This window comes from Procambarus clarkii, chromosome 40, assembly GCF_040958095.1.
Source record: "Procambarus clarkii isolate CNS0578487 chromosome 40, FALCON_Pclarkii_2.0, whole genome shotgun sequence".
Lineage (NCBI taxonomy): Eukaryota > Metazoa > Arthropoda > Malacostraca > Decapoda > Cambaridae > Procambarus > Procambarus clarkii.
Window position 1 is genome coordinate 22720450 of NC_091189.1, and position 24646 is coordinate 22745095.

General features: G+C 37.6%; 1 protein-coding gene across 2 annotated transcripts in view; it reads right to left on the reverse strand.

Moving 5' to 3' along the window:
- Positions 1-5426: 5426 nt before the first annotated feature.
- Positions 5427-24646, reverse strand: part of HDAC1 (histone deacetylase 1) — a 38507-nt gene continuing 19287 nt past the window's right edge. Inside the window, exons 2-10 of one of the 2 annotated variants that reach the window (XM_069338856.1) lie at positions 24102-24214; positions 20715-20832; positions 17840-17991; positions 11897-12100; positions 11285-11389; positions 10790-10886; positions 8052-8360; positions 7492-7757; positions 5427-7084 (exon numbers count right to left, since the gene is read on the reverse strand). In XM_069338856.1, coding sequence (XP_069194957.1) covers positions 7070-7084; positions 7492-7757; positions 8052-8360; positions 10790-10886; positions 11285-11389; positions 11897-12100; positions 17840-17991; positions 20715-20832; positions 24102-24214 — 1379 coding nt within the window. In that variant the 3' untranslated portion in view covers positions 5427-7069. Of the gene's footprint in view, positions 7758-8051; positions 8361-10789; positions 10887-11284; positions 11390-11896; positions 12101-17839; positions 17992-20714; positions 20833-24101; positions 24215-24646 lie in introns of both variants that reach the window. The other variant, XM_069338855.1, reaches the window with a different exon arrangement.

The window sequence follows — 24646 nt, forward strand, 5'->3', positions numbered from 1 at the left end:
CTTCATTTGATTTACTTGCTCCTCGGTGTTAAATGCCTACACAATGCTGTTATGCATACAGTATTATAATTTACTTGGTTCACTTTGGTCTTTATTATAATGCCTTTATATGATTAATAAAATCATACAAATATGAATCCGTGTCTACTTTATTGAAAAATTAGTACAGTAATAGGAAATTTTGCAGATAGAGTACACATATACACTATAGGTGCATGAGATGAGATACATGGCAATCAATTTCTTATAACAAAATGTCATTAAACATTTATTAACTGAGCTGGTTACAAATGATCAAAGGCTTCATCTGTGATTCGTGTTTTGGCACATATTAGTACACATGTACAAATTGTACATAGAGCTTTTTATGTAAATATTGGTACGTTGTATTTGTACAAATGGTAATATTCAGTGCAGTCCACATTTTAAATATTGCTTTATACCAAGACTATAAGAGACGAGGCTAAAATATATAGACTAATTACAGATGGAAATATGCTCTTGTGTAGTGGTGGTACCAAGACAAAGTACTAAACTATATTATAATTGAAGAATCACACACAAGAGGATGACAAAGAAAATAGTGAAATCCTTAAAGACAAAACTGAGGCTATGTATAGCACCCCAATAAATAACATGAAAGTTGAAAATGCAGACAGCTTTATGAAAGACATCCAACCCCGACAATATAACTGATATTAACATGAGCACTTAACACTTTGAAAGAGAAATTGACAACATGCCCCATGCACTCAGCGCTGGGCACTCTTGGAATTCAATATTTATAAGGAAATTTAAAGTATCAGTAGCACTAGTGCTCATTGTAATTTATGGAGAAAAAGCCTGGATACAGGGAAGAGAGCACTTAAAGCAGCTGATATAGCTCCACTATACAAGGGAGGTAGTACTCTTTTGGGAAAAATCTATAGATCAGTTGCATTAACATCAAACATAACAAAAGTTATAAAAAAAAAAAGTGATTAGGAATCAAATCTCGTTTTATGGTTGAACAATGAATTTCACAATCCAGGTCAACATGGATCTAGAGCATGAAGATCATTTCTTTTGCACTTACTCAGCCACTATGACAAAATAACAAAACGCAGACGTGGTATACACAGACTTTGAAAAGGCATTTGATAAGTGTGACATAGTTATAACCCATAAAATAAAATCAATATGAATAATGGGTAAAGTAGGGCAGTGAATTTTATATTTTGTCAAACAGAATGCAAAAAGTAAGTCAATCAAATAAGTGCAGTGAAGAGCTCTGGGGCCAGATTCATGAAGCAGTTATGCAAGTACGTACTTACAAATGTGTACATGTTTCCTCAATCTATGACAGCTTTGGTTACATTTATTAAACAGTTTACAAGCATGAAAACTTCCCAATCAACTGTTATTATTATTATAAACAGCCTCTTGGTGCTTCAGAGTTCATTAACTGTTGCCGCCAAACATTAACAAAGCCGCCAAAGATTGAGAAAAGATGTACAGGTTTGTAAGTGCTTGCGTAACTGCTTCGTGAATTTGGCCCCTGTACCCCAATGGCAGTCCTTGCCCCGCTGCGATTTCTCATTCTTATCTCGGATATAGACAAAAATACTAGTCACAACTTTATATCCTTTGCAGATAAAAAAAAAGCATGAAAATTACCTCTCTAGGAAGACAAAAAACTATGGGCAGATTGGGCAATGAAAAATAGCACGATGTTTAACAGTGATAAGTTCCAGGTACAGTAATTAGGAATAGAAATTATGAACTTAAAATACAGGATACAAGACACAGCTAGGTTCACTTCCCAGCAAAGACAAATGATTTGGGCAGCCTTTCCTATAACCCTTAAACCATGTACATTTAAAGCCCAGAAGCGAAAAATATTCGATTTATGTAAAAAAAAACTTAAAAATGTTTAACAAATCTCCAATTTATTGGCTTCAGCGTTGTGAAACTTTCATCAAAATATTTCAGATGCATTTTTTAAAAAGAAGAATGTTTTGTTGATAAGGAGAACAGCTCCTATTAACTGGAACTGAGGGATAATGCAGTAATAGAGAGATGCAAGCACCTGTCTGATGCTCAAAGAAGAAAAATAGTACAGTAGTAAGTGTCCACAAAGTGGATATACCTGGTTGATGGGGTTCTGGGAGTTCTTCTACTCCCCAAGCCCGGCCCGAGGCCAAGCTTGAAGGCCAAACAAAGCGATAGTTGGTCCACATGTCAACAAGCTATGCAGCTGGTGCCTTCATAGCATTGCTGAGCAATACATAATACCACAAATAATGAGTAAGTATGCTATTATACTCTATTTTGTTATATATTATATAAATACATTGCCCAATGGTAATATATGTTACATTCAACAATGTCCAATTTTTTTTTTTTTTAAGATTTTATTTTTTCTCCTTTGTTTATTATCTGATTTTGTTGTAACCTTTACATCTTGGAAAGTGCATACCCTTCTCTAACTATCTGAAGATAGAATAAAATTTGGTCAACAAATAAATCAGTCAACTCGCAGAACTTGGGACTGAATTTTTCTGGCTGATTTTTTTCCACAGATTTCAAACTCTATTTTCTGTCTCTAGGTTGCTTTGATGATTAGGGATTTTTCACTTATATAAAGTACAGTAAACTCTAAATATATCCCCTAAACCATTATAATTATCCCTAGTTTTTTTTTTTGGGGGGGGGGGGGATTTTTCTTTACTTCATTTCAACACATATTGACCTACAACTTTCACATATTCGAGTGCGAATTCCAAACAATGTTCATTAATACATACAAACGAATTAACTAAATGAATTAGAACTACCTCTATTCATTATTGAGAACTTCAACTTCAATTATCTATGAAACTAGAGTTTTAACTTTGAGTGGCTTCTAAAATTCCAGCTTCTGACAGATTCTCACCATTTTGACATTGTGTGCTCAGCTGTCTGTTCTACAATCCCTTCAGAATGGATTTTTCATAAACTATACATTTGGAGTTATAATTTATTTTTTGTCTAAATTTGCCGCATATTTCAAATGCCACATTGACAATTTTTTTCACAGTGAACTATACTGAAAACCTGTAATCTAACTGGATGAAAATGAAAATTATATTTTATTCTGAGAACATAATAACACCAAATGAACAATTGGTGATAGTTCATATTTTTTAATCTGATTTGAAAATCTGAAGTTTTCAATATTAAATTTTAAAATTATTTTCTTGTTTTCTTGTTTTTCAAGTTAGGTTGTGATCATTTAGACAAAATTGGACCATTTGCCTAGTTGTTCATGCACAAAAAATTAGAAAGTGTGCAAGTTTGAAAAACTTTAATTATGTCATATCGTATACAGTATGTATCTTTTGCACAGTTTAAGGGTTAACCTGATGTCTTAACAAATGAACAATTCCACAAGGGCCATGATGAGGGTTCGAACCTACATCCAAGAGGATCCCAGACGCGTCTTAATCGACTGTGCCACGACATGGTTAAAAGAAATGCTACTGCCCTCACACGAATCCTGCAGTCTCTCCGAGAAACAAACCAGGGTTTTACACAATTCCCCCATGCACCCGGGGTCTGTCAACAAGCTGTTCTACCTCCTCACCCTTACTTCATTACACACAGAAATCACAATAGCGTGATGCATCAAATGAACAAATCCACAAGGATCTGGGATGCTCCTGGACGTAGGTTTGAACCTTCATCACGGCCCTTGTGGATTTATTAATTTGATGCATCACGCTATTGTGATTTGTGTATGTACTGATGTCTATTCATCTAGCTGTAAAAAAGGTACCTAGGAGTTAGATAGCTGTTGTGGACTGCATCCCGGAGATCATCAGTAATTGATGTTATATGACAGAGTACTGGGAAAATGGGACACTGCAAGTGCAGCTCTCATCCTATAACTACACTCGAGTAATTACTTGACAAACTACTGCATACATAACACAAACAGATACCACTGCACCTGACACACATCACCGCACACAACGTGCACATACTAGTCCTGCATCAACCTGGGGAAAATTAATTGATCACCAATCTTTCAACCTGTCCTCTCAAATAATACTGCATATATTTATACCCTATTACCCCAACAGACAAAATAAGGGGTACTATTAAAAGTAACAACTCGCAAATGATCACATTTTCTATGCATGGGTCTGCTAAGCTAGGTCAGTAGTTTCGGTTCGAGTGTTTTAGCAGCTCATATTTTGTCCAAAGAGGACAGGCTGAATCCTTAACTTTTCACCTGTTCATACAGTAGCTACTGAGATTCCAGTTGTAAACTGATTGGTAGGTTGTGTTGCAGGGAAAACTAGTAGGATAAGGCTTACCATGGACTATAGGAAGCTCTTGGCCTGCTAACATTAGTGGGAAGTCATCTGCTCCTGTACCCTCTTGTGTGTAAAACTAGTAGGGTAAGGCTTACCATGAGCTATGGGAAGAGAAAGTTCTCAGCCTACTAACAGAAGTCAGCAGTCATATGCTCCTATACCCACCTGTATGTAAAACTAGTAGGGTAAGGCTTACCATGAGCTATTGGAAGGGAAAGCTCTCAGCCTGCCAACAGGAGTCAGCAGTCGTCTACTCCTGTACTCTCCGATGTGTAAAACTAGTAGGGTAAGGCTTATTATGAGCTATGGGAAGGGAAAGCTCCCAGCCTGCTAACAGGAGTCAGCAGTCATCTGCTCCTGTGTGTAAAACTAGTAAGGTAAGGCTTACCATGAGCTACGGGAAGGGAAAGCTCTCAGCCTGCTAACAGGAGTCAGCAGTTCTCTACTCCTGTACCCCTCCTGTCTGTAAAACTAGTAGGGTAAGGCTTACCATGAGCTATGGGAAGGGAAAGCTCCCAGCCTGCCAACAGGTGTCAGGAGTCGTCTATGTAAAAGTAACGGGCTTGTACATAGTGTCCTCATAGTAGGTCCAGAATGTCATAAACTCTCCTGTACAATTTTATAAGTTCAGTAATACATTTTTAAAATATGCATTACAGTATTTTGAATAATTTTACAAAAAAAAAATACAAATAATATATATATATATATATATATATATATATATATATATATATATATATATATATATTTTAGAAAGTAGAAAGAGTAAAACAAAAGTTACTCGTTTACTGGGTTCAGAGGCTTGTTAGGGCATTACACAATTTGTTAACAGTTTTCTAGGCACAGACCAATCGCTTATGTACAGCTGTAGGAGTTAATATTGACATAATTATTACTGTACTTCATTCCCCACCTTCATTAGGTAGTAAGTGGTAGTGACAACACTGTTAAGGCACTTTTAATTTATGTATCTTTGTACAGTATCCGTGTATGAATAACATTAAACTTCTACCAATTAATTTTAACAACACTCTAAAATACCTCTACATACTTTTAGAATATTTACGGTAAAGAAAATTCCTATTTACAAAAGGCATTTGTTTATTAGAAGCATAAAATTTACAACTACATGTGAAATTAGACAAATTAATAAAAAAAATCTTTTGGTGTCTTTGACAAACATGAATTCTTCCAAAGATTTGGAAAACATTATTACATCACCAAGAATGTTGTCATCACAAGTGCAAATTACACCACACTATGTAAAAACATGGCAGTGAATGGTAAAAATGGAGAATGATCCCCCAATGTGATGTATGAAATGGTAACTAAATTATCAAAATATATGACCTTTTTCATATTTACAGTTCATGATTACTGTCTCCAGTATAATGTCACAAAATCGGATGAAAGTAAAGTTCAGCTTTATAAATGAAATGGTGATAAATGTCGAAACATAATCCCAACTAGTTACCCAAGTTCCTAAATCGTTAATAAATAATTTGTACACTTAGACTATTGTCCCCAACTACAGCTCACTTGCATAAGGTAAACACATCTGGGTAATATGTGCAATATTACTCAGGCTCCCAACCTCATGAATGGAACTTTGCCAACACTGCCATGCTGTTCCAATGAACTTCGAAAAAGAATATTTCAAGTTAATATCAAAATAAATCATCTTTAACAGGTGAAGTGAACAAAATATTTCTTATTGCAACTAGATATAAATTATCCCCCAATAGCATTTAATACATGAATGATAGATGAACTACATCTACATAATTTAGTTTCAAATCACTGTACTTAAGTTCACATTTTTAAGATAGCTCTGGTAAATAAAAATATTCACACGTCATTAGACCTGGATTTTAATATATTTAAAAGTATTGCAACATAAACACTAGTACATCTTACAAATGATCCATGCCATACAGCAGCTTACTTCTGCACGTCTCTACTCTGCGGCTACATTCCAACTTACCCAAATGAGGAAAGTCAAATGGTTAAAGATGTGCACAGCCTGCACAGTCTGACTAAGAAATTTACCACAGATTGTTTTTGGAGTCATTACACATACAGACTACTTCCTAATAATAAAACTATAAAATTGGTTCAATGGAGGTTAAAATAAATGTGTCAAAACGAGGTGATAAATTACACACCATCCATTCATTGTGAAAATTATGCGTGATGCAAATTAACTCCATAATTCCTACAGGAAAAATGACCTATTTTGGTTTGTAAACTAAACAAAATTTGTAAGTTGTAAATACTAGACATTATATTACGAATTTTAATGAGAAAATTCCTGTATCTGTAGTGTATATACTGTACCACCAACTCATATATACAAAACTTGAGAAAAACATCTACAGTACAATTGAAGAACATTGAATTAGGAACATGGTATACTTCAAACATGAGCAAAACACAGAATTACTGTAATCATCTTGCATGCTTTTAATGAACCATGAGATTTATATAATACTGACTACAAGTAAAGAGCAACCTATCATTTCCAGCCACACTTTTCATTAAGACCTCAGTTATAGAGAGTACTACCCAGAGAAAAATGTAGACAATATATCAGCAATTACTGGAAGTGACGACTGACCTTGCATATCAATCTTAGTACTGGTGAAAATGGTATGAAACAGGAAACCTTCCAGGGCATCCCATTATTAATGGTGAAAATTCTAAGAAACACATGACTTGACGCAGCATCAATCTCGGTTAAACTGAAAATATTAAGAAACGTGTAACTTGCCAGACCATCAACTTCAATAATGCTGATGAATAATCTTTAAGTTTACACAAAACATGTCAAGGCACATGCAAATTATCAGAATATGAACTTTTAGTACATTGAATATGAAATGTCTAGCCAGAACAAGAATAATGATCATAAATGCCCTGAGAAATCTCACGAGCAAACTTTAACCAAACTGTAACTTGTGCTGAGCAATCACTTCATCACTTCATGTCAACTAACAAGTCACATGAAAAATGCACACAGATCTGACAAAGCTAATTACAATGTCAATACTTTGTGGAAATCATTAACCTAAATATATTTTACTAATTAAATTGAATCATTAAAATAAACTTTTTCTCAAGACTCTACTTTGGTTTCATTTGGTCCCACCTGTGTCCCACTCTTATCATCTTTTGTTACGGATGCTTCCTTTTTGTCGTCTCCGGCACCATTGTTAGCAGCGGCCTCGTCTGTCTTCGTCTTCTTCTTTGGCTTAAACGATCTTTCATCTCTACGGCCATCGCCCTCATCTTCGGAATCAGAATACTCATTATCGGGAGCAATTCTTTTATCAGAAGCACGAATAGATATCCTTTCGTCTGGACTGGCCTTATCCTCATCTTCACTTTCTTCTGCTACACCGTCCTCTGGGATAGCTGCAAATGAGAATATTACGATTTACGTGGAGTGTGCCTATTCGCATTCTCTTAATTTGCTCCAAGAAATTTGTTTAACAATTAATATACTTAACTCCTATATCACAAATATTACTTATATAGCTCTCTTGTACTATGAGTAGATTGTTTCTGAATAAATATATCATAAGGGACTCTAGATCAACAGTATAATTACCTACAATATCATAGCAAAAGATACCGAGTACTGTTTAAAAATATATTTTAAAGCCGGGATAATCACATACACGAAAAAGTACAATTTTAATTACTTACCAATGCTTTGCACTCCAGGAGCATGTGGAAGCATTCTCAAATTTTCAAATAATCTTGTTTTAATTTTGTCCAAATATTCTGGTGTGTTTTGGTTTGCCATGTTTGAAGGGCTTATGTGCAGCTTAAAGTCTGGTCCAAAATATTCAAAGTAGTCATTGTATGGAAGCTCATTAGCAATATCTGTACTTAATGCAACAGCAGTTTCATATGTCCAGCACCTTGCAACATTGCGAATTGTGTATCCTCCGCCACCCAAGAGTAGAAGTGGTAAATTGTACTTCTTGACAAACTCCACACATTTAGCATGTCCTAAGGATAGAAAACATTTCTAGGTAAATTATATTGAATGCAAGGAAATTGTACTAATACACTAAACAATCTACTACTGTACAGTACCTACTTATGACCTCAATTTCCAGTAACATTGGTTGGATTAAATACAGAGGTGCACACAATCTCAGGTATGTGTATACATGTCAAGCATAATATACCTGCATTTTCTCTTTATTTGCCACTTCATAAAAAATCCACCCTTTTGGTGTAATCAGAAACTTACAAACTCAAGCAACCCAACTAACCTATTGAGTTCAACGCACAGAAAATGTGAATATTTGTGATTTGTTACTTTTGTTAACAGACTGCATTTGTAACATTGGTTATGATAACAAAGGAGAGGACAAGTTGAAAATATAGTGGTTAAAGATAGCATCATAAGTCATCATCACACTTATTGTAGAATTTGAGCTCCAAGCCCAGTACTGCGACAGGTCGTCATTCAGCGCTCACCACACTTAATAAATTAAGTAAAATATTTCCTGAATCTGCATTGCTTTATCCCTACCACAAGGTGTGTGACAAGTCCCAAACCTAAATACACCATTGTGAACAATGGTTTATAAAAGTGAAATGCAATAGGTAAGTTTTCCAGTTGGAACTATGCAAGTTCCTACTGGAAATGCTCAGTTAGCCAAGTTATGACAATTGTGAGGGTCTGCTGGTTCCAAACAGAAATAGTTCAACTGACCAACTCACTAAAGAAGCCTTACCTCCAGCCAAGATCAGAGCCACTCAACACTAGCCATTGGTAAACCAAATGAGTTACCCGAATGCTGCTAAGTATCTTGGGACACCACATTTCAAAGGGTATCGCATCTCTCCATTACCAAATAGCATGGAAGAGAATGCATACTTTCCTGTGAATGAGCACCTTTCATATCGTGGTCCTGGTGCTCCATGAATGTGTTTCATAAAGTTGGACAGTCAGTCACTTCACCCAATCAACCATTATTTAACATTACTTCCAACCACTTGGACTTGTCAGTGCAGCAACAGCTTCACTCTTTGCAGGGTTGGCTTCAAATCCCCAATAGCCCAAATTGTTGGGGGACCATTCCTTCACTGTCTTCATATCCCATGACCATGTCCTTGTATCCCTTCCAAATGCTATATACAGTAATCATACTGATTTGGCTTTCTCCATATGATGCCTTACCTTCACATTACTTCTCTGAAGATAGCATAATCACCATGTTGCATTATAAAGCCCTGGCTCAGTGTTTTAGCCTTGTAAAACTAATTTGTGGCTCATCAGGCCTAGAACATGACATCTACCGCATGCCTCATGAATGGTTTCACTCGGCAGTCTCTTACATATTATGGGTAAAAGAATGTAACGATCTCTGAAATGCCAATTCCAATGGCACTGAACATTCACTCTAAGAAGGCACACCTTGTTTAGTGCTACCCCTTACTATGCAATGCTTATTTGTTGTAGATTATAGTTAAGTGCTGCATGTTCTTAGATTTGTATTAATAAAAATATCTTCAAGTAATGCCTACTACATGCCTTTTACCAATTCCTGTACACATTGTTCATGCTCAATCTCAGCTTCCTCATAAATAAAACCAACATTTCTTCATCATCTTCCTGGTCTTCCTTATCTGCCTCCAATCCTAAAAATTCCCTTCAATATACACCAGTCTTCCATCATCCATTTGTTCAACACATTAAAACCATTTCATATTTATTATGTATTTATTATATTTTGATCTTATCATTGAGTACTACTAGTGAAGAAACCCACCATTCTCTATTACAGCCTCTGTTGTTCTACAGGTAGGTATGTCACCACCTTTCCTGACCACGCAGTCTTATGCCTTCTCTCACACTTCTTTGGAAACTGTTTTTGTTGTCTGGAGTATACCTAGAGTGGGTTGTGGGCATTCTTGTACTCCCTCAAACTCAGCCTATGGCCATGTTCTGGGCACCTGACAGTTAAGTGGACAGTGCTTCAGATTCGTAGTGTCGAGGTTCCGGGTTTGATCCCCGTTGGAAGCGGAGACAAATGGGCAAAATGTTTCTTTCACCCTGATGCCCCTGTTACCTAGCAGCAAACAGGTACCTGGGAGTTAGACAGCTGCTACGGGCTGCTTCCTGGGGATGTGTAACAAAAATGAGGCCTGGTCGAGGACCGGGCCGCGGGAACACGGGAGCGCTAAGCCCCGAAATCATCTCAAGATAACCTCAAGATCTCAAGATGTCTGTCTTGTATATCTCATGCATCTTTTACAACCTGGATAGTCTACCACTTAGTGAGAATTTACAAAAATACATATAACGCATGCTGCCATTGTGGGACAAAAAAATACCTGTATGAAAATAAGAAGTAAGAAGGTGTGTACATAATCATACTTTTAAATATTACGGCTTATTCTCTACTTTCTCTACAATGGTTTACCTTTCAATGTGAGATTGAAGCAACCAAGTCTGTCTCCTGATAAAGAGTCTGCGCCACACTGAAGAACAATAGCAGACGGCTGGTAAGTCTCCATCACCTACAAAAAAGATATCACAAATATTAGACTTTATACTGTCAGCACATTGCATTAAAAAAATAAAATCTTTTAAAAATGAAATCGATGAATTAGTAATAAATCACTTAATCTTTAATGCCTTGTGCTTAAAACTAAGCATACTACAGTACTACTGCACACACACACATCCCAAATACATTATACAGTACTGTATTGTAGCCTCACAACCTTCACATCTCTCCAAAAATAATAGTACCATCTTAAATATTAAAACATTTACATGACAATGATGCTATCTCATAATAAAAGAAACACTCATCATTAACATGCACCTAGAAACAAGAATGAAAAAATTATACAGGCTGCTTCAGTGAACATACTGAATAGCCAAAGCAGAACTTGATTGAAACATAACTAACCTTTGTTAGAATAGGTACAAATATGCTCTCGTAACTTTCATCATCAATGCCATCTCTTAGCGGAAAGTTTACAGCATAATATTTGCCTTTGCCTGCACCGATATCCTGCAATGTAACAAGTAATTATTAACCAAGTTCGATACAGTAATGTGTATATCCTATCACAAAGTTAAGTGAGAATCTAGAGCTAAGATATTCATTGAGCATTCACTGTTCCAGTCTAGATACTATTTCATTCAAAAGATAGACCTATTCCTGGCACATAGGTAATGTTATTGGAAACCTTTACTAAAGGGTCTCATAATGCAGTTCGTTCTTAACTCAAAATCAGGGATCCCGGGTTTGATTCCCAGGCAGGACAGAAATGGTTAGGCCCATTTCCCATCACCTAATGCCTATGTTCACCTAGCAGTAAACAAGTACCCAGCAGTTAGGCAACAGTTGTAGGGTTGCATCCTGGGAAGAGTCAGTAGTTTGACTTTGAGAGGGCCCTCAATACAAACCAGAAGTATATATATATATATATCTATACACACAGGCTACCTGTCCCCTGGCAATTGAAGCTAAAACATCAAAGGTCTACCTACTAAAATTAAAAACAAAAACACTTACTCTAAGATCACCAGTGCCCGGGAAATATTCTCCGTACTTGTGGAAGGAAACGGTCATTACTCGGTCAGTAGTGTAGAAGGCTTCTTCAACACCATCACCATGATGAATGTCAATATCAATGTAGAGAACTCTCTGGTGGTACTTGAGCAGTTCCAATATTGCTAAAACAATATCATTGACATAGCAAAACCCTGATGCTTCACTCTGGAAAAGTGAAAGGAGATGATGAAATGCTTGAAGTATGGTATTGTATTGTATGTGATTAAGACTGAAAACAAGTTAAATATGAATATTCATATACATCTTAAACAAAAGCAGTAAATTTTATTAACAAAATATCTTGCACCAATTGTCTATTAGCCCTCGGAGTGCAACAGTTAAATCGTCACACAAAATTTTTATGTGCAGCCACATATAATCCTTGGCCATATAGTGTTAAAAACATTTCTGTACAATGTAATGTTCAACAATACAATTGTAGTGCGACTGAAAATTGCTCGTATATGATCTGTTATGTGCTGCCCTCTAATGGCAACTGCACAAAGCACATTTCACTAAAATAGTCCTACAGGTTTACACATTTTTGATTTGTATAAATAACTAAAGAGGATGTAAGGTAAAGTGTTGTTAGTATCATAACATGCTATGTGAACTTATTATATATCAAGTTATGCACACTACTGTTAATTAACATGATCAATAGCATTTGTTTTTATTCTTCCCATTTGTTTCTCCTTGTTTTAAACTATTTTTCATGCAACAAAATACAGTACATTACAGGCTCTTCAGAGGCATTAAGTACATACTTTAAATACAGTATTTTTAAACAGTAGATACAGTACAGTATAACAAATTTTGTTTATTTTTCACCTAAAATACTGTACAGCAAAATATGATGATGTTTATTTATAATTAGCTGTACTAATCATGATATTTTAAGTTTCAAGGATTGAGTTCAATTATCAATTTTTATAATAGAATTAATGTAACTGTAATAATAGGGCTTTGTTATATATTAGAGAGCTGAAGTTAGCAACTTGAGTTTGGTGACATGTCGGATATATATCTCCCATCTTTGACTATGCGTGAGCGTTCTTGATACAGAGCTCCTAGTACATCAGGTGAGTGTCTATCTCTCCTCTGCTAACTTCACTTGACATTAATATCAAAATATTTTGGTGTTTAATAATAACTTAAGACATCAAATGGATGAGCTTTGCAGGTTGAAATAAGTGGGAACTAGTTCAGCTTTTTGTCATAATTCGAAGTCTGAACAACATACATGTAAAATACAACTACAAGAAAAATGTTGAATATACAGGTCATGCGATTAACCCCTTAACTGCACGGCCTCCAAATATGACACCCCTTCCCCCAGTGCGCAGGAAATAAAATCTCTAGAAAAATTTCTTTTCTGTTTTTAAAGTTTCAAAAATCCTTTCCCGAGTAAGGGTATAGTAACAGAAGGTCGAAATTGTAAGTACTTTAGCTGCTATGGGGTCCGTAAGTTCGTGCGTGACGTCATCATTGCCTGGTCACCCGTGGCATACGCCTCTGGGGCCGGTAGGGTGCTCGGGGCAGGATACGCGAGTTGCCGCGAATATATATTTGTTCATTTTCTGCGCACAGTTCCAAATACATTTTATATGCTTTTACGTGCCAATCCTATGTATAATGAACACGTACACTATATTATGGCAGTAGAACATCCGTACTGTCTGAAGACACTGTGTTATGTGCATGACATGTGTGTACACATATCCGACACATACTTCCATTGTATTATGCTAATTTATGTATATATATTGTATTTACACACTATACACTATCACACACTATATACATTCACCATGAACACACTCAGAACTCTGCGAGTGTCAGCTGCCACACCCTCACTTCTCCAATATCTAGTCTCTCCCTCACTCCTCCAACATCTTACGTGACAACATTGCTCCTCCCACCATACTGTTATTGTTTGTATTACACTATTTACACATGTTAAGCATACCTACCTTCAAGTTTTATTCACCAGAACTATGCAAGTAAGCCGATATTGTGTCCAAACTTTACAGTGGCCACCATACACTGCATGAGAAATCACACAGCAGCCAGCAGACGACACTACAATTACATCACCTCCCTCACCAAAATAGCTCCTCCCAACATACTCCTGTTGCTGTTACTACACTATACACACACACATTGTATATACCCATGTACAAATGTGTTCACCATAGCGAACCACTAAGCTAGTATGATGAGCAAAACAAGAGTGGCTGCCACACAGTGAGGCTACCTCGATTCTCTCCCTCACCACAATTATTCCTCCCACAATACTACGCACAGTGCTTATTATTATCACCACAATCCTGCTGTTATCACAAAACTGGTCACTAAATTCTATAAATACATAATTGATCACAAGTTTATTTTGTAAAGGAACCTAAGAAGTCTTTTGAAGATTCCTAGATGGACGAAATAATGTTGTGGTGCTGTGGCTAGCGCTGTGAACATCGTGAACAGCATTGAATCACTAATATTTGAACATTGTACACAGTCATTATCACACTCAAGCTCTTCTGTAATACTATCATAGCTAAATAATACAAGTTATATATATATTTTGACATTATTAGGCGATGCTGTGGTCCCAAGCTGAACAGCAGTGCTGTGAGCTCATGCTGCGTGCGCCGGCCTTGGTTGCTCATTCACTACTGAGGCTCTCACACCCGGGAATGTGGACCACGATTTTTTTTAAAGATGGCGTCTGTTTATAAGAGCCCTGAGGAAGCTGATGTGAACCCCATGTAGCCACGGGAGTTTTGAATGGAACGTGAAAAATACAAATACCCGGAGGCACATAGTGCACCCCAGATGTGGGCCTGCAGGCGCGTTGCGCAGTTAAAGGGTTAAAAGTATTGACCGATGAAGATTAAGCCACCCAAGAGGTGGCACAGGCATGAATAGCCCGTAATAAAAGTACACTGCACATATAAATGGGCACTAGAGATGGACTTAATTTGTGTGAGGCAATTAGGAAGTATTGACAGTAGGAATTTGTATATGATTTTGTTCCTCTAATAATATATTGGAACCTCAATTTGGCGAATCTCCAATTATGCATTTTGTAATTTTTTTGTTGTGCATTTTGGACAAAGATCAGGTGTGGTCCTGTTAGGTTAAGATAGATTAGGTGAGATTCTATTAGGATACGATAGGTCACTTTATGTTCTGTAAGGTGAGATGAGGTACAGTTTGATTCTGTAAGGGTAGGTGTGGTTCTGTCAACCCCTTCTCGCAATTTCTTTAAGTCAATATTAATATTGACTTATTAACACTTTCGCGTTCCACAGACTGACTATCTCGTCACTCATTTTTCTACTGAATGGGTTCCAACGACGCAATACTGAGTCACTCATTAAAATATTTTTTAAAAATTTAAATTTTATCGGATCAATCTGGTAGTGGTTTTAAAATAAGCGCCTTTAGATTGCACACAATTTGATACCAAAATCAAAGATATAACATGAAACTTGATGTCCAAACACTTGAAATATTATAAATAGGCCTATGGTCCGAATATTAAAATATTTGTTAAAATTCTATTTATTGTCCTATTATCTTGGGACTTGTTTTAAAATGTGCGCCTTTTTATTGCGAACAATTTGATACCAAAATGAAAGATGTAACACAAATATTTATGTCAGAACACTGGAAAGATATAAATAAATTTGTGATGATGAACGTCCAGAATTAAAATATTTGTTAAAAATCCAGTTATTGCTCTATTATTCTGGGACTAGTTTTAAAATAATCGCCTTTTTATTGCGAACAATTTGATACCAAAATGAGCGACGTAGCACGAAATTTGATGTTATCAAATTGAACGAGTTGAACATTAGGTTGCAATGTACAAAATGGTGCTCGTTCACGGGTAACTTTAGGCTTTTCTGCGGGGTGGCACTCCAGCCTTTTGTACATTTTATTCATACACATCTGTAGGGAATTTAATTGCGAACACAATGATACCAAAACGAGCAACGTAGCACGAGAATTAGGGTAAAAAAATGGAACGAGAATGCACATGTTACTGATTTTGTGCGTTTTTGCCGACTTTACGCTTTGCTGTTGGGAGTCACGCTAGGCTTTTGGACATTATATTTATACACACCTGTAGAGAAATTAATTGCGAACACAATGATACCAAAACGAGCGACGTAGCACGAGAATTAAGGTGAGAAAGCTGGAACGAGTATACACATTTGGGTGTCACCGCGCGCTTACCCGCACGGAGGGGCTACCTACCCCCTGTCAACCGCGAGTTTCCACGGAGCGCGAAAGTGTTAAATAAGTGCATATGTGACATACTAATTCATTGTGACTATTTTAGTTTACCTTGAGAAGCTTCATAGAAAACACCGACCTTACCTAACCTTCTTAGTATGTTAAGGTAAGCATCTTATTGCTTTGTAATTACAATTATTACTTAACCTATTATAGGTATAGGTAATTACAATTATTACTTAACCTACTATAGGTATAGGTAATTACAATTATTACTTAACCTATTATAGGTATAGGTTAAGTAATAATTGTAATTTTGAAACAATAAGATGCTTATCTTAACATACTAAGAAGGTTAGGTAAGGTCGGTGTTTTCTATGAAGCTTTTCAAGGTAAACTAAAATAGTCACAATGAATTAGTATGTCACATATGCACTTATTTAATAAGTCAATATTGACTATAAGAAAGTGCGAGAACGGGTTGGGTTCTGTTTGGTTAGGCCGAGTTAGATTGGGTGGTGATGAGCTAGTATGGTTGGGTTGTTTACCTTTAGACATCTGGGGTTGTTTTGAGAATTGCAATGTTAACCCCCCCCCCCTGTCAGTATGTGGAAGTTGAATGTCAACCCCCCCCTGTCAGTATGTGAAAGTTGAACATGAAAACCACCCCGTCAGTATGTGGAAGTTGAACATCAAAACCCACTCTGCCAGTATGTGGAAGTTGAAAGGCAAAACCACCCTGCTAGTGTGTGGAAGTTGAACAACAACAATTGTGTAAACGTCAAATGAAGTGTAATAAGAGGTAGATCCAAGAACTGGTGTACGAGAGGTCTGTGGTTAGTGCCTGTGAGAGATTACCAAAGTGTAAGTACAGGATGAGAGCTATACTTGTGGTATGCTATTTTCACGGTATTCTGTCATATGAGACTTTGAAACCACTGAGGGTTTTGGCATTCCACTAAACTTTTTTTAACTGCCTATTACACCATTTGGAGGAAAAAAAAAAAAAAAAAAAAAAACTTTCAGGCATCTTTTCAGCACGCTGGCTTTCTAAGCTCAAGTTCGTGGCCCTTAGTTTACAATTTCTCCCTTTTCAGTTTTATTAACAATCATATAAAAATGAGTATCAAAATAAAAAATAAGATTAATAAAAATACATGATTTAAACAAATTACAATTGAATTTTTATTAATTTTGTTATATTTTTATTTTCACTTATGACAATTAATACATGTTCAATAGTATTACAGTTAAGTAACTTCTGGACCACCTTGTTTATAACATGCATTGGTGGTATAAATTTGGATGTGTACATATACACAAAGATGTGCTCATTCAAACTTTTTCAACGTTCAGAGTTTTTGCCCCAAACTCCAGCAGTCTGAAATTATGTACATTACTGTAGCCTAGACTTGAGGTTGCACTTTACAATGAAGGCAGAACATAACAAACATACACAATGAAATCACAAAAACATTATACTACTGTATATCTACGAGAAAATATTGAGGTTGTATGGAGACTGAACCCACTTCTTTGGACTTGCCACATACACACACACCAACTGACTGGAACACAATATTTTTTCACCACAGTTCTCTAATTACAGTATAACTAAAACACAAGACTACACATAAGGATGTATTAATGACCCAGTACCTTTTTGGCATGATGAAGACCACCCGCCCAGTTGACAGCAATATCACATGCTTGCTTATTTAGCTTCACAGCTCCAGCGATGGAACCACCCGACGACAGCTGGCAGAACTCGTACAGGCCATCAAATACTGGACAATCCTCTCCAACATTGACTGTATTTAAAATAAAGAAAAAAATATATATATCAACAAACTATGCACACACACATGCAAACATTATCATACTTAATTTGAAACTTTCACAGGGTGGGGAAGGCATTAGTGGAAAGGAGAGAGAGAAAAAAAAAGGCACCAAGATGGTTTGGATGCACTGAACAATTTGATGATAAACTAATAAAGTGTATTTGAGGACTGGAGATTCTACTATCCAAGCCCATTTGGATAGTAGAACTGACAGATTGACTGAAGGAACATTGGCTCTACTGTAGAACAAGGCTAGGTGCCTCTGCAGTTTGTGAATGAGCAACTGTTTTCTTTCTATATACCTGCTTGATATAGTTCTGGGAGTTCTTCTGCTTATGAGAGCTTGGTCCACCAGGCTGTCGCTTGGATGGGCCCCACAGGCCCACATATCCACCACAGCCCAGTTGGTCCAGCATTTCTTGAAGAAAACTATCTAATTTTCTCTTGAAGATGTCCATGGTGATTCTGGCAATATTTCTTATACTCGCTGGGAGGATGTTGAACAACTGTGGACCTCTGATGTTTATACAGTGTTCTCTAATTGTACCTATGGCACCCCTACTCTTCACTGGTTCTATTCTGCATTTTCTTCCATATTGTTCACTCCAGTATGTTGTTATTTTACTGTGCATATTTGGGACCTGGCCCTCCAGTATTTTCCACCTATGTATTATTTGATATCTCTCTCGTCTCCTTTCTAATGAGTGCATTTGGAGAGCTTTGAGACGATCCCAATAATTTAGGTGCTTTATCGCGCCTATGTATGCCGTATATGTTCTCTGTACTTCCTCTATTTCAGCAATCTCTCTTGCTCTGAAGGGGGAAGTGAGTACTGAGCAATATTCAATATGTGACATCACAAGTGATTTGAATAGTACAATCATTGTGATGGGATCCCTGGATTTGAAGTTCTTGTAATCCATCTTATCATTTTTCTGGCTGACGCAATATTTGCTTGGTTATGCTCCCTAAATGTTAGGTCGTCAGACATCATTATTCCCAAATGCTTTACATGCTGCTTTCCAATTATGGGCAGATTTGATTGTGTTTTGTACCCTGTATTATGTTTAAGGTCCTAATTTTTACTGTACCTGAGCACCTGGAATTTATCACTTTTAAACATCATCATATTTTCTGCTGCCCAGTCAAAAATTTTATTTTTTACGTTTGTTGTTTTTCAATGTCTTCAGCAGAGGTAATTTTCATCTGCAAAGGATGATACAAAGCTATGACTTGTATTTTTGTCTACATCTGATATGAAAATAAGGAAAAGTCATGGGGCAAGGATTAGGTTTTTCTTCTAATGCCTCAGTGGTTTCGCCGCAGTGCTCAACTAGCTGTGCAAGGCATGATCTTCCCGCTCTAAATCCATGTTGACCTGGGTGGTGAAGGTCATTAGTCTTCATGAAACTGGTGACCTGACTCTTGATCTCACTCAAATAATTTTATGATGTGGGACATTAATGCAACTGGTCTTTAATTCTTTGCCAATGCTTTGCTCCCTCCCTTGTATACAGGAGCTATGTCTGCTGATTTAAGCAAATCTAGTATCTCCCGATTTATACCGAGATGATTTAAGCACATCTCTAGTATCTCCTAGTATCTCCCGTGTCCAAGCTCTTCCTCCACACTATACTGAGTGTCTGTGCTACTGGCTCTTTGCATTTCTTTTGTACATATTGAATTCTATGAGTCTGGACCCGGGGCTGAGTGCATGGGGCTGACATCTTAATCCCCATATCTTAGACTTGTTAATATGTTCATGCATTCAATGCTCATTGTGAATGTACAATACATCAGCCCATCCTCCTAAAATGAAAAGTACTTGTAGTAACAATGTGGTCAAAAAGTACACATACATTATGTTGTTATGAACCAGCAGAAAGTAGAGTTTTGTAGTAATGAATTTGTCCAAACTGGATTTTTTTTTAGATTTATATTGCTAATAAAACCTAACCTACTGTAACCATCCTAGTCCTAATACATGCTATCTGAGGCCTAATACTGTACATTCAGTATGTGTGCTATAGTAGGAATAGGAATATTTAAGTTTGGTTTTTAAACTGTATATTTTCCAGCTTACTAGGGACAGCGTACACCTGGTCTCAAAAAACAGTGGGATCCTGCTGTGGATGACTTGCTTGAGTATGATAGTGTTAGTTCTCCATGCTATGTACTGTAGTACATATGATATGGTGAATGAACTAGTGAAATTTTGAAATATATTTTAACTTAAAATTTTGTACTACTGCCATTATTTCATTAGACTAATGCTTCCCTGCTTAATATAAACAAATGTGGGAAAGAGGATTATAATTTACCTGGATTTAGTGTCCAGGTAGAACACAGTAGAGTTCAGTCTCGACTCACAATCGAAAATTCTAGGTTTGAATCCCAGGCGTGAGAGTAAAGGATGGGTGCATTTCCCATTACCTAATGCCCTGTTCACCTAGCAGTAAATAGATACCCAGAGTTAGTCAGCTTCTTGTGGCGTTGTATCCAAGTCAGCAATTCTACCCTGGGGGGAGGGGAGGGGAGGGGGGGGGGTTGACGGCAGCCTGTTCTCCAACACAATGAGTTATTAATATTAATTATTATTATTGAAATGCAATAAATTTCTGACATTAAATTACTTAACTTGACTTGCCGGAGAAAGTGGAAGGATAGAAGAGATTTTATAGTTTGATACTCACATTTTTGCATCTGTTTGTTGTATTCGTTCATGTTATCTGGTCGGATGGATCGAATAAATCTAATATAGTCATCACTGTGAAACTTGGTCATCTCATCTTGTGTTGCTTTGTGCGGCCTCTGAAACATGTATACATCAAATACAAACACTGAACAGTATTTTGAATCCTACAATCATATCAAATCTATTTTAGTCCCAAGTCACCTTCACTGCAATACTACTGCTGCAATTTATACACATTTACTATTGCAATTATAAAATCACTTGAGTGACATCTTAATCCCCCATATCTTAGACTTGTTAATGTGTTCATGCATTCAATGCTGATTGTGAATGTACAATACATCAGCCCATCCTCCTAAAATGAAAAGTACTTTTAGTAACAATGTGGTCAAAAAGTACACACACAGTATGTTGTTATGGACCAGCAGAAAGTAGAGTTTTGTAGTAATGAATTTGTCCAAACTGGAAATTTTTTTAGATTTATATTGCTAATAAAACCTAACCTAATGTAACATTCTAGTCCTAATACATGCTATCTGAGGCCTAATACTGTACATTCAGTATGTGTGCTATAGTAGGCATAGGAATATTTAAGTCTGGTTTTTAAACTGTGTATTTTCCAGACTATATAAAAATACTGTAGTACAAAAAGTGGCTCACTTGGACTCCATTACTACATATTAGCATGACTGATCACATAGTTACAATAAGTACTAGCAAAACAGGAGGAAGGGGTGAGAAGATTCACATAATATTGATCAAGCCTGCACTCATGGTCTAGGCCAGGCATGTCAAACTGAAGGTCCCCCGAGGGCCATGCGAGTCATATCTGTGTTGTCATGAGGGCCACATGGGTAACATCTGTGATGTCATGAGGGGCCCACACACCACAATTGAGGGTCCCCCCGAGGGCCACGTGGGTAACATCTGTGCTGTCATGAGGGGCCCACACACCACAACTGAGGGTCCCCCTGAGGGCCACATGAGTCATATCTGTGTTGTCATGAGGGCCACACACCACAACTGAGAGTCCCCCGAGGGCCATGCGAGTCATATCTGTGTTGTCATGAGGGCCACGTGGGTAACATCTGTGATGTCATTAGGGGCCCACACACCACAATTGAGGGTCCCCCCGAGGGCCACGTGGGTAACATCTGTGCTGTCATGAGGGGCCCACACACCACAACTGAGGGTCCCCCTGAGGGCCATGTGGGTAACATCTGTGCTGTCATGAGGGGCCCACACACCACAACTAAGGGTCCCCCCGAGGGCCACGTGGGTAACATCTGTGCTGTCATGAGGGGCCCACACACCAACTGAGGGTCCCTCCGAGGGCCACGTGGGTCACATCTGTGTTGTCATGAGGGCCACACATCACAAATGAGGGTCCCCCGAGGGCCACATGGGTCACATCTGTGTTCTCATGTGGACCACACACCACAACTGATTGAAGTCATTTAATAAAAATTATTGCAGAATATTTGTAGTACTTAAAATGTTTTATCACTTTACGACTGTGGCCCTTTGTGCGGGCTGCAGGTGTGCTTGCAAAGGGCCGCATGTTTGACATGCCTGGTCTGGTCAACCAAACAGTTGCATGCTGCTGCATAGCCCAAATGACCAAACAAAATTTTTAATCTACTGTATAATGTTAAAGTTTGCTAATTTGGACCACAGTAATCTGGCCCTTTGAGTATTCCAACCAAAATACTCAGTTCTTGATTACTTAATTTGAACAAAATTTTAATTACTGACTGGATTTTGTGGCAGGGTTACTGAACGACATGTGGCAGTCTTTGTTCACAACTTGAATTACATTAAAACATTACATTAATATCAAATAAAATAATAAAATATTTAATTTTCATACAAATAATAACCGATCATTGAAAATTGAGTGTACAGACTGTATAGTGCATTTCCCTGCTAATACTGTACTGTATAGGAGTATTTCCCTTGTACTGTAATTGCCAGCCTGATTATTAAGTCCTGAGTGAACCCATCCCAGTCCTGTAAAGTTGCCCACCCATGTGACACTTTGTGACCACTCTGGTACCTTTTGAAAATGAGTTTGTAGCAGGGGACACAAGAAACAAGCTAGATGTGGTTACATTTTTTTTGCAGACATTCATTTGGTAGTTGTCTATCATAGGTTGAAATGAAAATTTTGCAAAGTGAAATTAACCCACAGGACATGGGAACTGCATCTTGGAGACATTTCCAGTTGCAAAAAATCCCTCACTGCAACAAATTATGGTTAGTCCTATATAGTTAATTAAATTGAGGTTGTACTGTATTTGAAGGAAAACAAATTTGAGAGAATTTTCTTTTTCGTGCGCCCTGGGAGGATGTCAGCTACACACAGTGGAGCAGCGCCGAGGTTCAAGCATGTCTTTCTTAACCTTTTCCTTTGATAGATACTATTATTTTTTGTTCAAAACTGTGTGTGAAAGCAGCTGCAATGTGGTAGTGTTAAGAGCAAGTTAAGAGTTATAGTGCCACTATGAGTGCTGCCAGGGACTCTAATCCTTCATTGCTCAAGCACATGTTAAACCTACCAACTTGAAATATCTTTGTCATTCAAGTTTATTTATTATATGAAGATCCTCCCCTAACATTGCATATTTATGTTTATTGCATGTGGAAATATGTATTATGTTGGGTGTGGGACAATATAATTTTTTTTTGTATGAGCCTCTCAGGAATTTCAGCTAATAAGAACTACCACATGATTCCCATTTAGGTTGTCCCCATATGATCACAATTCAACCTGTCCTCCTACAAAGAACGTCACTTTTCCCTTGTATGCGTTACATAACACCAAAATTGTTGTACTGTACTAGAAAATGGAAGTGGCTCGCGAAAGTGACGTACTGTCCCGTTTTCTGTTTTGGGTCCTCTGGTATGTTAGGAGACGACACTTTAAATAGACCTTTTCTTGATGTTGGGAAACCTTAGGAGGACAGGATGCACAATTAGTGAACATACAGTACAGTACTGTATAAAGTTTAATAGAACTGACCACTTAGTATTAGCAAACACTGAGAATGCACTTCACTCAGAAGCCGGTGGCTGAGCGGACTGAACACTGGACGCGTGATCGTGTGGTCCCAGGGTTCGAACCTGGGCGCCGGCGAAAAAAAATGGGTAGAGTTTCTTTCACCCTGTTGCCCCTGTTACCTAGCAGTAAATAGGTACCTGGGAGTTAGTCAGCTGTCACGGGTTGCTTCCTGAGGGTGGAAGCCTGGTTGAGGACCAGGTTGCGAGGACACTAAGCCCCGAAATCATCTCAAGATAACCCATAGCATGGGCTCACTGATACCACAGTACATTATAACATGCATAAAGGTTTATGTGCGATTAAAAGAAATCCCATTGTACTCACATATATCTCCATCTTTCTGTAGAGGCCATAGTTTAAAAGTAGATTATGTGTCATACGAATTCTATGAGGCTTCATTGGGTGGCCCTGACCATAATAGTAGTTACCAATGTCACCTGAAACAGTAACAAAAATGATTAACAACATATCTGAATATCTGTGGCTCATTATTCAATTTAAATAGTGTTATTAAGAGCCTAAACAGGAAGGCATTATTAGTGAGCAAGAGGAGTGTGTGAAAAGAGCGAAGTGCACTGCACAAAACGGGAAGAGAAGAGAGATGGTTCAAAAGAATCGGGAGTGGGAGGGAAGGGTTGGATAGAGAGTTGAAAACAAAGAGGGGGATACCTGGTTGATACCTGGTTGATGGGGTTCTGGGAGTTCTTCTACTCCCCAAGCCCGGCCCGAGGCCAGGCTCGACTTGTGAGAGTTTGGTCCACCAGGCTGTTGCTTGGAGCGGCCCGCAGGGCCACGTACCCACCACAGCCCGGCTGATCCGGAACTTCTCTTAGAAAACTGTCCAGTTTTCTCTTGAAGATGTCCACGGT